This window comes from Salminus brasiliensis, chromosome 13 (genome assembly GCF_030463535.1).
Source record: "Salminus brasiliensis chromosome 13, fSalBra1.hap2, whole genome shotgun sequence".
In the NCBI taxonomy this organism is placed as follows: Eukaryota; Metazoa; Chordata; class Actinopteri; order Characiformes; family Bryconidae; genus Salminus; species Salminus brasiliensis.
The window spans coordinates 23,696,769-23,714,254 of record NC_132890.1 but is presented as its reverse complement, the minus strand read 5'-3'; the positions used below and the strand labels follow the sequence as shown (position 1 = coordinate 23,714,254).

Sequence of the window (17,486 nt, the reverse complement as noted above, 5' to 3'; positions counted from 1 at the left end):
AGCTAGTGTTATGTAGCAATGCAGTACCATAAAATGCCAGCATGGAAAATCATATTCAAGCTTCTTATTAATCTTTATTCTTTACTAGCTGGGCCCTTTTCAGCTGGTAAAAGTGTAATGTTAGCAAGCTGATGTAACAGACCACTGGCATATGTCTGTTTATCTGAAAGACCATCAAAGTGCCATTCACCGTGTACATTTAAGCTAAATATCATCCAACTTACTGTACCTTTCGTTGTTTCTAAACAGTTGTGGAGGATATAAAGACGTGCGTCTTCCAGCGTGCCGCTAAAAACTAGTATCTGAGTTTGAAATAATGGAAAATTTCCATTAGCACAGATGGGTTATTGTTCAAATTGTGATTTACAGGATAAAATATGTTTACTGAAGAATTCACCCACCACTGAATTATGATCATGATGTTTTACTGATACGGTAACATGCTGTATTTAGGTTCTACAGTAAAAATAGGTTCATTATTCAGTAGTAATGCTACAGTGCTACAGTGTTTTCATCTAGATGCTTTTCAACCACCTTGACCATCAAAGACCAACTACAAAAAAAACAACCAGCAAAAGCTGGTCTTGATCTGGATTTTTCAGCAGGAATGATTAGGGTGACTGACTGTTATGCCATCTATTCAGGCTCGAAAACTTCTGCCGTGTCCATTTTCATAGCGGCCTTGTTTATTGACCGGACAGAAGTCATTAAAACATCCCACAGTGCCTGTAGTGGCCAGGCAACTTACTTTGGGTCATTCATCCATAGGCACTGCATATGAACCTCTAGTTTCTGCAGGAATTTCATCAATTTTCCCGTGATGACATTCCTCCTACCAGGCACACTTCCCCAGGGGAGTGAGGCACAGGGAGTGCTAAACATGTCAGCCAAATGTTTGGTTATTGTAGGGCATTCTATTACTGCGAGGAACAGGCATATGCTTACGAACGTTCGTGCATGTCCGAAGCATTACTGTATGCACTGTTCATGTGTTTTCTCTCCTCATTTAACACATGAGCACATGCATCTCTGGAGAATGTTAGATCTGATCTGTCTTGTAGAGATATGCACTAGTTTACATTAGAGAGAATTAATATATGAGATAAAAACACTGAGATGCATTCGTGATTGGGTGTCGTCACATATTTCTATCTGTTTGATGCAGATATGTCTTTTTCTACACATTTTCCATCTGCTTGTATTAAAAAAAGTTTACTATCTTGTTTAAAGGGCCCATATCTGACTTTCTGTGTGTATTTCTCTGAAGTCTCCTTGTAACAGGCATTATTTATATCTACATGACCATTTTCCAACCTCTTTTACCCCTTTAAATTACACAGGCTGTTTATGTTACTTTGCCTTTAAGACTGGCATGTAAATGAGCTCTGTTTTGGTTGGTTGTCATGTATTACACCTCATTCAAAATACCGTCCAGCGACAGTGATAGGAAAACAAAGAGCATTATCAGCAGAAAATGCTATGATCACACAGCTAATGCCGTTCCCAGGGTGTCGCTAGGTGGGTGTTATGGGGTTGCTAGGAGATTGTTATGGAATTTCAGTTGGTTTTTAAGAAATTGCTCTGGTATCCGTGTTGGTTGTTTGACTGTTCCAAATGGTTGCTTTGGGATTGCTAAGCATTTGCTATAGTAACCCAGGTGGTTGCTTTGCTTTCCAAGTGGTTGCTCGGATGTAGGATGTTGTTGATGTTTAGATGGTTGGTAGGGTCCTTAAAACTAGTTCCTGTACCATGACTGATGGTTGGTAGGTGTCCGCTAAGATGTAGCTTGGGTGTTGCTATGTAGTTTTTTTGGTGGCTGTTAGATGGTTGATAGGATCCTGCTACCTAGCTTCTGTGCCATAATTGATGGTTGGTAGGTGGTTGCTCTGGTATCTCGGGTAGTTGTTATGCTTTTCCAAATGTGGTTGCAAGGATGTTGCTTGGGTGTTGCCATGTAGTTATAAGTGGCTGCCAACTAATTGCTGTGTCGTATCGGATGGTTGCTAAGATGGTTGCTATGGTATTTAAAATAGTTGATATCTGTTTGCTAAGGTACCCCATGTGGTTACATACAGTAAAAGAAGGAACCAAAGTCAAAGCCAAAGCCAAACGTCAGCCTTTGGGATATGTTGGTGTGGCAAAACGAATTATCCGACATCAGTACATGACCTGATGCTCTTGTGGCTAAATACAATCAAATCGTCCTCACAACAATGCTCCAACATCTAGTGTCAGGTCTTTCCAGAACAGTAGAGGCTGGTACTGCGGCAAAGGGGGGGACAAACTCCCTATTAAAACCCTTGATCTGAGAAGAAATGCTGAAGGAGCAGGTGTCTACAGACTTCTCCAGGGTTCTTGGATTGGAAACACGATATAGGCCTTTTGGAATCTGTAAATCAGCCAACAGTGTTCCTGTGAACTCAATCACACACCGGCGTCCGAGCAGCAGAGCGCAGGACATGACAAATAGTGTGAGAAAAATGTGGCTTCAGTGAAAAGAGCATGGAACAGCCCAGTCATTCTCTCTCTCTCCTGGTTAGCACTTCGTACTGTGATGATGTGCTGCTGAAATTTAGCAGTTGTGCTCCATTTCTCTGCAACGCTGTTTCATGACCCCAGTTTATCAGCATCTGCTGCAGGTAGCATATTTCAGCAGTGAGAAACGTCCCATGTGAAGTCTTCTTATCAATGCGATAAAAGGCAGTTTCACAACCAAATAAATTTCTCTGTAATTTCAGGTTTCACTCCGTAACCCAGGACACTTTCTGCACTTTTCCTCATCCTCTTACACACTATGATTTACACCTACATCAATGAGCGAAGCTTTTAGCTTTGAGTGTGTTTACTCCGGGCAAACATGAGCCATTAAATCAGCTCAAAAGTTTGGGTTCATAAACCCGAGAGTAATGGCACTGCTCCAGGGCTGTAAAAAAGTTCCCCTTCCGAAAGTGTAGCAGAAGGTAATTCCCACTGTACAGAAACGATCACATCTCCAGCGTCCTGCTTCATCCTCTGCTGGAGCGTATGTTTAAACTCTTCAGGGTTTCTGACGAGTTCAGTGCTGTCTGGTCTTACGCTGGAGATAAAGGCAGGAATTTTGTTCGTCGTCCACATCAGCTTTCCTCGGCCTGCTTAACTCCGTCCGCATTCTTCAGGCCGGCTCAACTGCTCTCTAACAGTGTCCAGACGCCCGCTGAGGGACAAGGGTGAAATAGTGCAGCCTATTACTGTTCAATTAGCACCAGGCTCCAAGAGGGCCAGAAATATATCATATCGCGGCTTTTGCATAAAGAGGGACTTTTGCTGCCTGGAGATCATTTGTATGAAGCACTAACAGTGGACTATCTGTTCTACTCAGTTTGGATACTTCTGCACGATAGTGAACATTATCCATGCCGGTGATAAGACTGGAATTTGGATGATGTTTGGTGGATGATTTGCTTGGTTTTCTTGTAAAACTGCATCAAGAAATACCTTGTACTAGTATATATATATATATATATATATATATATATATATATATATATATATATATATATATATATATAGTCCCTTGTGAAAATTAAAACAGAGAAATTTGAGCAAAACATTGGGCATTTCTTGGGCCATTTTGCTGCACTGTTCTTTTAAGGTCTATCCACAGATGTTTGATGGCGTTCAGGTTGGGGAGACTTCAGCTTGTACCTCTTGTGGTAGTATATTGTGAATTTTGAGGTGTGTTTTGGATCATTATCCTGCTGTAGAAGCCATCCACCTTTCAACTTCCCCTTTTACAGATGGAGTGATGTGTGCTTCCAGAATTGTATTAATTTGAATCCATTCGTCCCTTTCCCAGTGAAAAGTTCCTCATGCCACTGGCTGCAACACAAGCTCAAAGCACAGTTGGAGAGGTGTTCTTTTCATGAAATGATCTTTGTGGCCAAAAAGTCGGTCCTCAGGATGTTCTTTTGAGAATGTATGACACTGAATGATGTGGTGAGGATGCAGGATTCTTTGATGTATGTAATATTTGTGCAGATGTTTCTAGTGCTCCTCCAATCCTTAGACTGTTAAATCTTCCTAAAGGTTCTTTTTTTAGTCAAACTGGGGCTGTGATTTGCCTTTCTAGCATGACTATAAGCAGTTCTCTCAATGTTTTCTTGGTTTTCTAGTCTTCAACTTCGACCTCCACAAATTCTTCAAGTTCACAATTCATGATTTACTACCATTACTACTACTAGGAAATGGCTACCTGAAAGAGCTTTGCTATCCGTTGCTATCTTCTCCTGCTTTGTGGGCATCATTTTAATGTTCAGACTGCTATGAGGAGTCTGAGTATTTATCAAGCTTTGGAATTTGTATCACCTGGCCTTTCCTAACCATGACTGTGAACATGCCTTACCAAGGTAATTATGGTCTGAAACCTTGTTAAAATTGACCTCAAATCTATTGGGATTCCCAAGCTTTTGCATGGTGATTCCTTCCCGTTTTCACTGTAAACCTGTACAAAAACATTTACATTAAATTTAAGGCATTTAGCAGACACTCTTATCCAGAGCAACTTACAAAAGTGCTTCACTATTTACTCAATAATAACATTTGCTAGTTTGAATAGACCAAAATACAAAGATACTTCTAAGACGTACTCAAAACTCAAGGGCTCTGAGTTCAGGTTTTGACCATTGCCATCAAGTTCGGAGGGGCTGGTCCTTTCCTGGCTTTGAAGGCCAGCGTAAGAGTTTTGAATCTGATGCAGGCAGCAGCTACAGGAAGCCAGTGAAGGGAACGCAGCAGTGGAGTGACATGGCTAAACTTAGAGACGTTGCAGAAGTTGCAGGGGCCTGATGGTGCGCAAACGGAGAGCAGCCAGAAGAGAGCTGCAGTAGTCAAGTCTTGAAATGACTAGAGACTGAACAAGCATGCACCTGGGTGGTCTCTCTGGAGAGGAGGGGTCAGATTCTCTGGATGTTGAAAGGGAGAAATCTGGTTGACTGAGTAAGATTTTCCTTGAACATCGAGCTTCTGTAGAAGGAATGACCAGAGATGGCAAGAACACTGTGAAGTCCAGCAGTTCCGGGATGTACAGCAGCTCTGTCTTGCTGGGGCTGAGTTTGAGGTGGTGAGCTGCCATCCAAGAAGAGATAGTTCATAAATAATACATACAGTTAACATCATGCCTTTTGGAGATCAGTTCATCTTCTTCTAACAGAATTATTCACAATAAAAGAAACCTTTGCATGCCACTGTATGGGCACCAGTGAGTCAGTGCAGAGCAGATTATTAATAATAACTGAACCTCGGCCTGTACGCTTCAGCGAGCATATTGCTGTTAAGAGGTTATCTGCTACCAGACAGCCAGGGCAATACAGCAATGAGAGGTACTCTGAGTGCAACTTCACGCTGATACTCCATCCTTACCACGCTGTGATTTAAAACACAGCACAGCCATAACTTCTCTATCTCTGTGGTTTTATGTGACAGTAGTTTATTTGCGATACGAGCAGCAAAGAAATGCAAGACCCTTGAGTAGCCGCACTGCAGTTTAGATATTCAAATGGCTCTAACTCTTGTGTGGGTCATTAAATTAGGTTGTAAATCTGGGGGCAAAGGTCAAGCTGTGAGGAGGAGGAGGTGGGGCAAGCAGGAAGAGAGGAAGAGTGATGAGAGCATGTTCTGGTCAAGAGGAACTTAAAACTTGACAGTCTTAGCTCTGCTCACTCATTATTAAGAGGTTTGGGTTAGCAAATGGCCCATGATAGGCCTGGTCATGAACCGAACCCAGTAGAGTAAATTACGAAATAAGAGAGAATCATAGAGGCATGATCAGTGGTGTTAGATTAGGATGAAAACTGAATCATTATAATGATGCTTATAGAGCCAGTAGATCACAGTGTAACACTACTGGCATTACACTACTGATTACACTTTACATGTCTAAAAGGATGCGTGTATAAAGTGTGAAATCAAGGGTTAATATCTTGCATTTTTCGTGTATTTTCATTGAGGCTACTTGTTGTTCTCATGGCTTTGAGTTTCAAAATCAGCCAGAATTCATTTGTAAGCAACCAAGAATTACATGTCCCTATTACTGTGGCTATAGGATATATATATATAGGATAAACAGATATAGGACAAAACAATAGGCTTGGTTCTGATTAGCTGAGCCTACCTCAAAAAGTCCTCTGAGCTGAGACACTCCTGAGAACTGCAACATGTGACTGAAACTGTTGTATAGCACCCCATCCAGGATAGCTATACAAATATGGAAGTGTGTCTTCATAAGAAACTCCCATCTAGTGGCTGATTTTCATAACACCACTAAAATGAGATCCATCTAGAGCCAGTTTGTGCCTCAGTTTATGAGGGGTGGGGTTGGAAACTGCAAGGCTTTCAGCACCATCTAGTGGTCCATCTAGCTTCAGTGCTGTTTCTGCAACCCAATCGAAACCAACATACTGCATATGTACATACACATACATACAAGGGTGCTGCCAGGGATTTTAGGCCTTCACTGGCCCCCTCTAACAATTCCACCAATGTAGGGCCTCTGTCAGCCACATCCCCATACAGCACCCCTGCATACATAGATCCATATACACTACAGCTATACACTCCAGCTTATCAGACATTCTCAAACATTCCCTTCAGATTTTGGTACATGTTTGGGTCATGCAGTTGACACAGGGTAGAGTGGGTCCATGGATGGGTCATGATTTTGGCGCCAAATTCGTTTCTTTATTGCACAATTCTGTTGTGGTTGGTGTGACGCAACAGATAACACCACTACCGGCCAGTGAGCTACCACACCATGTGGGAGACTGTGCTGTGCTACACCAGTAAGAGCCATTGGGCAAGACTCCTAACACTGCATTGGTCCACCTCTGTAATACGAGTAACCTTGTAAGTTGCTCTTATCCTCACCTAAATAAAAAAGTCCCAGGAGATCAGCAGTTTTAGAACTGAGAAATACTCAAGCTAGCCCTTCTCTGGCACTAACAATCATGCCTCGCTCAAAAATCTCTGAGATCATATTTCCCCACCTTTTGATGGTTGCACTGCCACACGATTGTCTGATTGGATACTTGCACACACGTCTATGTGTATAGACGTACTTATGCATGCTGAAAGTCAAAAAACATGCGTCATTGGTGTTTTAAATACAGTCCAGACATACATACATACATACTGCCATATGCAAATATTGCCAATGTGATCATAACGGTTGCCTACATTAGTAAAGCTGGTTGACCAGTTTGGTGGTCAAGCCCGTCATACTAGTGGACCAGCGTGGTCATGATGGTCATACTGCTTAACCAACTTGATTATGCTGGTCAACCACATTGCTTATGCTGACTATGGTTGACTATTTGGGTCAGGTCGGTCATGCTGGTAGACCTGCTAGACGAAAATGAAAACCTGACCCCGCACTGGGGTCAAGAGCTAAACTGGTCGACCAGTTTAACCAGCAATAGATCAGAGCCATGCTACTGAAAGTGTAGTGGAGTTCACTGTGGTCTACAGGCTGTGCTCGGGTGTTGTGTTGTGTGAGTGAGAGGAATGTGAGCAGTGTGGGCTGGTGCAGTGCTGTAGCTGCGCTCTAGGGCGAGTGGCGCATTTCCTCATGTCTCCACCCCGCAGTGTGCGTTTCATCCAGGTGAGCAGATCCACCTCCACTCAGCAGCGGGTGTACAGGTGCTTACCCATACACAGCTCAGCATTACACCGTCAACAGAAGCTTCCTGAAACGAGAATGACGACAATGACTTCTCAGTCGAAACGATAATGAAAATAGTCGTCTGAGGAATCACTAAAAGACCAGTACTAGCTAGCCAACATCTTGGAGGCAACCTGAGCTTAAGGTGAGCAAAGGTAGCGCTAGCTAGATTTCTGACCTACCTACCTAGCTAACGCTCCTCTAAACGCACGGAAACACCTGGTCGTTCGTTTTATAACGTAGCTATATAGTTCATTTCTAATCATAACAACCTGAATAATTAATATTTAATAATAATAATATTAAAAAAAAAAAAATAATAAAAAAAACAACTGAAAAGAAACGAAAGTTTGTCTGAGCTATGAACTAAGGTTAGCCTGCTAGCACTAACTGGGGAATGCCAAACACAGAAGTGGGAGTTGGGGCTGTTGATCATTTTCCTGACGATTTTCTCTCCTTTTTTTCTTTACAGCTAAACAGAAATGCGTAGACATCTACTTGTGCTGTTTATTCTTACTTTTTGTGGATATTGTGTCTATACGAGAAGCGTAGATAACTCCGAGCAAGACGACAAAAATGCAGGTGAGTTTCTGTCCCGTTCCACCTTAAATGGTGCAGCAGTCACGGTAGAGGCTCATAAGTGCGCCTGGACCTAGAGTTAACAGCTGCACATTTAAGGTGGAACGGAAAGTTACACTACACTACTGAAGTTTTACTACGACTTAGTTTCTAGTTTCTATGACCTTTTGCCCAGAGAGTCTGATTTAAGCCTAATAGTGAAACATAGCTATCCAAATGGCAGCTCGATGCTACACACAGACCAAACCCTGGCCTCTTAGAAGGCTTCAGCTGGTCATGGTCACTGCATTGGCGATCCCGGGTGTAACGAGACCCGCAGCTCACTCACGATTGTTCGGCTGGGGGCCACGATTTGATATTGTACGGTTTTTGTTAGGGTTGATCAACTTCCTCGAATCGAAATAAGGAAATCAACGTTGAGTGGATGATTGTATTATTATTTTGCTTCACTCAAAATAGGCCATGCGTCACCACTACCCTCAGTACCTGTAACCTGTAACCACACTGATCTAAACTACAGATACACACCTACACACACTTTGCTCTTAGGGCTGTGTTGTCGCAATCCTATGGTTGAAAAGGTAAGCAGATCCAGCACCCATGAAATGTCTGTGGGCTTTATAGCCTAGTTTTTGAAACTTTCCACCTGTATACCGGTTGGTGTGGCGTAACAGATAACACCACTATCCCACTGAGTTACAGCACCTTGTGCGAGACCAGGGTTCGATTCCCAGTCTGGGTGACTATGCTGAGCCACACCAATAAGAGTCCTTGGGCCAGACTCCTAACACTACATTGGCCCAACTCTGTGATACAAGTAACCTTGTAAGTCGCTCTGGATAAAAGCGTCTGCTAAATGCCATAAATGTAAGTGTAAATGTATACGCGCTTCTACCGTAAACAGTAAAGAAGGGGCTAGGTCACATGAGTCAGTTTTGTTAATACATTTACATTTATGGCATTTAGCAGACGCTCTTATCCAGAGCGACTTACAAAGTGCTTTGCTATTTACCCAACAAACCCTTGGCTAGTTAGAATAGACTAACAGTTCAAAGATACCTCTAAGCTTTAGACACTACTAAACACAAGTCAATAAGGTGACCATCGTACTCTATTCGCTATTCGTCCAAGTACTTTCTGAAGAGGTGGGTCTTCAGTCTGCGTTTGAAGACAGCGAGCGACTCGGCCGTTTGGACACCCAGGGAAGTCCGTTCCACCACTTTGGTGCCAGGACAGAAAAAAGCCTGGACGCTTGTCTTCCGCGGATTTTGAGGGATGGCGGGTTGAGCCGAGCTGTACTTGAAGCTCTTAATAGATGACGGTTTATCTGAAGAACAGTCTCTGATATCCCTGCTCAGTCCTCTCACTTTGCTTCTGCTTCTCCAGTTTTCTTGCTTTCAATGCTATCAAAGATTATGGAGGTAAGTTTGATTAAATTTACATGGGCTCTTGGGATAAGTCAAGTCTTTCTTTCACTGGAGCTCCCCAGACTCTGCTTTTCGTTTTGTTGGTGTAAAGCCAAATACATTTGTTCTCTTTACCTTACCACCCCCCCCAAAAAAACATTTTCTCAGGGCATTCATGTTGTTTCCGACCAAAACCACTGAACGGAAATCACATTGTTCTTTCAAGCTTCAAAGCAATAAGCAGGGACTTCAGAGGTGGACTTCTCTTTCATAAGAGGGAGCTGTATATTTGTCAATGTTTGTGGACTCCCCTTCTAATGATTGCATACAGCTACTTTAAGATGTGCAAATGCGCACACACACACTCACAGCTTGTCTAGTCCCTCTATAGAAGTATTGCCAATAGAATAGGACTCTCTGAAGCAGATAAACATCAACCTTTTGGCACCGTGCCTAATGTCAGGCGTGGGCTAAAAACATCTTGACCTCACTAACACTCTTGTCGCTGAATTCAATCAAATCCTTACAGCAGTGCTCCAAAAACCAGGAGAGGGCATTCCCTGCGCAGTAAAGACAGCTACTTCGACAAAAGCATGAGCAGGTGTCCCAATACTTTTATCCATATAGTCTTGAACTGTTTGCTTTATCATTTAACTCAAACAAGTCATTTAAAACCCTGACAAAGTTCCCACTTCCAGATTTATTCTATAAAAAATCTGTTATTAAAACAGTGACACATTGACACATTATGACATTCATGGGCTTTTGTGTCAGACAGTGCTGTGTATCGGAAATCTTGATTTGTATCTTGATTTCTTTTTGGTATGTGCAGTAGGGATCTTCAGGAGATTCTTCTGTGTGTCACTAATGCTAGTCTGTTTACTCCCGATCAGTGTTTGTGGAAGAGGAGGAGGCCAGTAAGTTCCTAGGGCGCCACCTGATGTTCAATAGGTTCGACTTTGAAATGTTCACCCCTGGGAATCTGGAGAGGGAGTGCATTGAAGAACTGTGTAACTACGAGGAAGCTCGGGAGGTGTTTGAGAATATTCCAGATACAGTTGAGTAGTTCCTTTATATCTTGCATGAGCAATCCACAGCTGTTCATTACCCTCATTAGTCTCAGACCTACATGATAAACACAGAAGCTGTTTTGTTTACCTGCTGAATATTTGATTTTTTTTATATATATATATATATATAATGTATTGTTGTTGACATTTTATGTAGATTTACATTGAGTGTCATTCTGTTGATTCATATGCTCTTTGTTTGTTCTGTACAGGATACTTTCTGGAAACAATACACACAAGGTAAGTCTGAGTGATATGCTTAATCGTTTTATGACCCAACTGTGCCCTAATGCTCCCTTTACTGGTAGTATTTATTGTATCATTTATGTCTTCACATAAACAGCAGTGAAAGGGAAGCGGCAAGAGGCTGTACAGCTTCTAAAGAGCCACTGGCTCACTATTTATCTGTTATCATAAACCGGCTGCTCAGCTTTTTATGAGTAAATATGACAGTGTACACTGTGGTCACAAGCGCCACCTCAGAGATATGTTTTGCTGATGTTTTATACATTACCTTGTACAGTGAAACAGACTTTCACTTACGTAAATATTTCCGGTTTGTCTGGCATGCTGATACATGTATGGCTGTTTTTCCCAGATCCCGATATAAGAGCAGAGCTATGAACAATTAAGTGGTTTTAAAACAAAAAAACATAGAAACACCATGAACCTGACGTATACTTTTGATTAGCGATGGGCGCAACTTCATTAAGAAATTCTAGTACTATTTAACTGATCATTTTAGAGACTGAATTTCTGGGGCCAGATTCACAAATGTCTTTGCTTTTTTTTTTTTTTTGTTCTTAACATACGTAAGATTAATATCATCTTCAGAACTCTTAACTTTTCTCTTAAGAACTCTTGTAACAATTTGTATTTTCAAAACATGTTCAAAATTCAGTTTAAGCAGTTGAATTACTAAAACAAATAATTTAACAGGATTAAAATGTATCCAAATTTTTGTAACTGAGTGTCTTGCTATCCCTTTCTGCTGGGAATTTCCCCACTGCGGGACTAATAAAGGACTATCTTATATTATCTTAAATTGAAGATTGCTCTTGAAATATTACTAATAAAATAAGAAAAATAAGGAATCAGTTCTTGTTTTTATTAGTTTAGTTAGTTAGTCTATTTGTCTTTCCTACATGAATTTTGTAATTGTTTGTATTTAACGTTTTTTTTCTTAGGAAAGCTTTTGTAACACCAGCTTCTTGACCTAGAGCACCCTGTCTTTCACATTTAAATACATTTGTATTAGTTATAGTAATGCGTTTAGAGTCATTCTAATGCTAAAATGACAAAATTGCCTCATTGTGATTTTTTTGTTTGGGACGCTGTACATTGTATACTGTACACATAGCCCTCCCTTTTGCTGGCATGACCTGTTGGAAATGTGATGCATAGCCAGAAACCAGCTTCTGGCAGCATTCCTGAAGAGCCTCAGTCCATGTCCAAGCCTTGGACTTGGGATCACTGCTTGGGTATGCTTGGGATCACTGTCCTCTTGTGATCCGCCCAAGCTTCAGCTTCCTCATAGAAGGCATGATGTTTTTTTCTTGGATTTCCTAACACTTTATTGAATCCATCTTGCCCTCTACGTGCTGCTGGTTTCCAGTGCCAGAGGAAGCAAATCAGCCCCAGAGCATCACTGAGCCACCAGCAATGCTTCACAATAGGCTGGACTGTGCTCGGCATATGCTTTATTCAATAGGCCCAAAGTTCCAGTTTTGTTTCATCCACAGAACAGTGGTTTATTTCTATGGTTATGAGCAGAATGGAGATGACTTGTCTTGTGTTTTTGGGCCCATAGAGGTGTACTGGCATGGAGACCTTCAGAATATAGTGTGCGCCTTACTGTGCAAACTGAGACCTCCCTGACCGTAGGTAGCGTAGCCAATGTTCCTTTAACTTTGAACTTGTGAACTTTGCTTGCAGCTGTATCTCTAGGAACATTCAGTGCTTTGCTCTCTTTTGAATCATTTTCCTTGTTTGTGTAAGGCAGTGATCTCTTCTCTGAACTTTGTGGAACTCTTTTGACTTATTTGACATATTTCTAACATGCAGTCAAAAGTCGCAGTCAACAAACCTCTAGCCACACCTGATGCAACTAATAAAGCACTTGTTTTGCCACCTGATTTGCAAGCTTGTGCTCTTATGAGGAATTCTATTTAGAGGGTCGAGTAATTCTGAGTCTGCAGTAGTCATTAAAAGTGGCAGTTTGTGTTGAATGTGGAGAAAGCACTTGTTATATTGGATGTGTTGAGCTTTTTAAATGGGTCTTGTTTGTCAGCAAACGGCTGAAAGTTTGTGAATGTAAATCTATTTTAAACCTGGTTCTATAGAGGCTAAATGAAGCATGTGTGGCATTAAATGTGTAACTGAATGTTTGCTTTCAGTTAGGTTAGGTTCTCTAACACATGGACCTTTGAAAAACCTGATCTTATTTGCATGACGATGACGGTTTGCATTTATGTAGAACACAATTGGATAACACCTTTTTTAACACTGCAGCATCTTTGTATGTCAGTTGTGCAGTAGAAGGGAAAACAATACACTATATGGTCTGTGTACTAGGACATTTTCATTGTTTTGTCTGAAATCAAGGGTATTGATTTTTGTCCAGGGAGGGCTTTCTACTAGATTTTAAAGCATTGCATTGTGAGGAATTGATTGCATTCAGCGATTAGTGAGGTCAGGATGTTAAATGATTACCACCACCACTCCTCATCACCACTCTCAACTCCTATTGGATGGAGCATCATCATTCCAGAGAACACAGCTCAATGCTAGAGGCTTTATAGCCCTGTAGTCCACGCCTGGCATTAGCTGGTTTTCATGTTTATCTGGCCTATTCTTTTGGCAGTTTTTCTCTACAGGGACTAGTGTGTGTGTACAGAAGTTGTGTGTGCATTTACACACCTGTGTCAGCAATGAGATACTTTAAGTAGCTGAATGCATTTATTAGAAGGGATGTCCACAAACATTTGGACACCCAGTGTGTAGTTCTGATAACTGTAATCCATTTGAATTGCAGATAATTAGGTAACAAAGCAAATCTTATATATATATATATATATATATATATACACCAAGCAAATCAGCCCCAGAGCATCACAGAGAACAACTGCCAGATTCAAACAATGTCCAGCAAAGGGCATACAAGGTTTTTGTGTGACAGCTTTAATATGTAACACTTCCAAATGTTCCTACAGACCACAATCAGCCGACTACACTCGATGTGACGGCCCTATTGGTGGGCCTCATTGCAGGTGGCGTCGCCATTGTCATAGTGGGCCTCCTCATCTGGTATTCCTGCCAGAAAAAGTGTGGCAAAAGTGAGGGGTTCGCAGGGTGAGTGTTTCTTTAGCTGCACAAATTTCATAACCATCTGTCGGATTATTGTAAGCATGCAGGATGTTGAGTTTAATGACCATCCCTTAGGATATGTGTCTTAGGGTCATCACCATTTGTTTGTCTTATGTTTGGTAAGTTGGAATAATGTGCAAATACTGGTGGTGTAAATCTCTGATCTTATGATTTCATTTTTGGTAAATAAGTGCATTATGAACTCTCAGATTTTATTCTTCTGTCCTGATATTGTTCTGATACTAACAAACTACAGGTGATGCAGTTGATTATTTTAATATTTTTTGTATAAAGTTGTGGTGAGTGTGCTTGTTTGGGTGAACTAGGGGTTATTTAAAGGAGTTTTTGTGGCAACTATTATTCTTTGGATATATGGTGTATTATTAAAGATTAAATGCAGGTATAAGCACAAAGGTATTAAAAGAAGGGTCATTTGACTAGTATCTGATTGGTGCCATCTCTATTTATTTATTTATTTCATTAAATGTATTTCATTTAATAGAATAATTTTAGAATATTTTTTTAATGTCTGGCTACATCTAATTTAACTCAAGGACTTTTATTTTGGATATATAATGAATGCATACAAAAAGACATTTCCTTCGGGATCAATGAAGTACTTCTTTTCTGTACTTTTCTTTAATATTGTTCTACAATATCTATTTTTACAGCTCTAATGTATACGTCATTGGTATGGCTTGAGGTTTTGTTAGTTATTGTTGCTGGTCTGTGTTTGTTCATTCAGGCCCATCAGAACTCGATCTAGGCGCAGTAACGCCTCTGTGATAATCCGGAGGCTGGAGGAAGTTTCCCTGCAGACCATTCCACCCCCACCTTCATCAGACGGGCTGGATGACCATGGCCTTCCCTCTTACGAGCAGGCCATTGCTCGAACTGGACCTCATGATGCTCCACCACCTCCATATCCTGGGTATTAACACACATTCTCTCACACACACACACGCACATCTGTGGTTACCAACCCTGGTCCTGAAGATCTGCCTTCATTCAGAGTCTTGTTACAGATGCATTATCTTCTGCTTTATCTTTAACTTCTGTTAGAGGGTAACTAAACTAAACTCTGCTGGAAAGTCGATCTCCAGGAAGAGGATCTGTGATCCCTAGCTTTGAAGATATCATCGCACTAGAGTTGAGGCTTTTTTTGAACCACAAGCCAGATTTAGCCTGACCCTTTAACCACCCAGAGCTGTGAGTCAGTTCACACTTAGCAGTCAGTTCATAACAGAACACACACAAATACTTAGATATTTGCATAAACGAATAAAAATAAACTGTGGGCTTATTATTAGGTCTTAATAATGTATACAATGTGGACATTTAAAGACTCTAAAGTAACTAGGCAATTATCTTTCATGGCCAAGTGTGGCCTGTTTCCTCACTGTTTCATGACAAGTTAGGATGATGAGTGATGTTGAATTTGCATTTGATAGCTGTTCATGGGAACCTGTAATATGCAGCCCAAAGAGTTGTCAATGTAAGTGTAATGAGGCAAATATTCAGCTGAAAACCCCAACAAAGCCAGAGAGCAATTTGTAGTTGTAATTGTAATTGTAAAGCTCAGCAGCACCAAAAAGACCTGGAAAGCTACAAAAGTGGGTAAGAAAACTACAGTTAAAAGTAGAGCTAGGCGATGGAAAAAAAATACTATCACAATATTTAAAGGCTTTTTTTCGCAATACACAACATTTATCACAATACCTGTAATCACAGACTAAAAACATCAGCAGCAACAGATTCTTATTAACTACTATTCAGATCCTCTCCCATACTCAATACAGTGATTTATACTCAACATCTGCTGCACTTCATCTAATTTGTCTAATTACACTGTTGATAATGAAACTTGCACCTGATCAGTGTTTATTAAGCTCTAACAGTATCCTCGATAAGCTTAGAAAAGCATATTGTTTTCACAATAACAAAATTTATCACAATACGATAAAATATTGTCATATTGCCCAGCTTTAGTTAAAAGGCACCTTCCTTAATGTATAATTACCCATAGATAATGCTCAAGAACAGAAAGTCCTAATTAGACTCAGTAATAATAAATGTCTATCAGAATGATGGAAAAAGAAGAGAATGAAGGAGCAAATGAAGGTTCATGGTCCGGAGCATACTGCATTATCTGTCAAACATGGTGGAGGTATGGCATGAGCATGTATGGCTGCCAATGAAATCGGGCCTCTGGTGTTTATTGGTGACATGACTGCCAGTGGAAGTAGCAGGATGAATTTTAGAAGCTCTACCTTCTGCTCAGATTTAGTCAGATGTTACAAAACTGACGACGGTGTTTCACAGTACAGATGGATAATGACCCAAGACATAACATGAAAGAAACCCAAGGGCAAGAAATGGAATGTTCTTGAATAGCTAAAATCAGTCCATGTGTGCTGGTGTACAGAGACCAAATTAAACTAAATTAAAACAATGAAAATTGTCGCTGTCTAAATACTTATAAACTTGACTGTTTACTATACAGTATTTGAAATAATTGTGAAACTAATCTGTAATTTTAAATTATTTTCACTGGCTGGTTCTATCAAAGAGACATTTTAGCTGTGGAAAAATATAGCATAGCATGTCTTATTTTTCTTAACTTATAATAAAGTTAAGTTATAAGTTATATAATATCCAGAAATGCTTGGGTGTCTGAAATGGTTTTTGAAAAAATGCTTTCCGCAGGTCCAGACCAGGCACCATTCGGCGATAACGTCAACATTCACTGCACATCGTTGGATTGGGTCCATTCTTAGTTTAAACCATAAACTGTAATATATTGGTAATTTTAAAGAATGCCCTTTTTGGTTCATTTCAGAGACATTTTTAGTCAAAGCCATTACTGATCTCTGTATTGGTTGTATACTAATTACACTTCTCACAAGTTGCCAATATTGTAATGTTTGAGGGTTGCATTTTCGCAGTGACCTATAAGCAGCCAGTTTGCCAGACACTATATGACACTGTATCACAGTATGCTTCTTATACTTTAGCTTACTTTATTTTGTATTTATTTGAAGGTTTTTGATGAAGGATTGATGAATTGATTATATTAGTCTGTGTTGGTCTCCTGATGCCTTTGACCTACTGAACAAAACCAGATTTACCTCTATATTGATTGCAAGTTTAGGTTCATTAGCTCTTCAGCTGCTAGACAACTAGTTGTTGGTTCATATGTGATGGAATAATTGTTTTTATAATTAATTTCTTTTTTTTAGTTTACAGCTTTTCTAGATCTCTCTAAATGCACCCAAATGGTTTTGTTAATACTGCACTTACTGATGTAATTCACTGTCACTGTTATTACTGCTGTTTCCATTTATGAATTGAATAGATTTCCTTAATGGACAA

General features: G+C 40.4%; 1 protein-coding gene across 1 annotated transcript; it reads left to right on the top strand.

The window, feature by feature from the left end:
• Window positions 1-7,612: 7,612 nt before the first annotated feature.
• Window positions 7,613-17,486, top strand: prrg4 (proline rich Gla (G-carboxyglutamic acid) 4 (transmembrane)). Its single transcript, XM_072695561.1, has 7 exons — window positions 7,613-7,838; window positions 8,166-8,275; window positions 10,572-10,735; window positions 10,961-10,988; window positions 13,961-14,099; window positions 14,860-15,045; window positions 16,821-17,486. The coding sequence occupies exons 2-7, from the start codon at window positions 8,176-8,178 to the stop codon at window positions 16,846-16,848; spliced, it is 645 nt and encodes a 214-aa protein (XP_072551662.1). The 5' UTR covers window positions 7,613-7,838; window positions 8,166-8,175; the 3' UTR covers window positions 16,849-17,486.

Excerpts from the sequence above, each read along its gene's own strand:
- prrg4 (XM_072695561.1), top strand. The coding sequence starts at position 8,176 with ATGCGTAGACATCTACTTGTGCTGTTTATTCTTACTTTTTGTGGATAT. Across the intron at positions 10,736-10,960 it reads TTGAGAATATTCCAGATACA|GATACTTTCTGGAAACAATA; the intron begins GTTGAGTAGTTC and ends TGTTCTGTACAG. Across the intron at positions 10,989-13,960 it reads CTGGAAACAATACACACAAG|ACCACAATCAGCCGACTACA; the intron begins GTAAGTCTGAGT and ends ATGTTCCTACAG.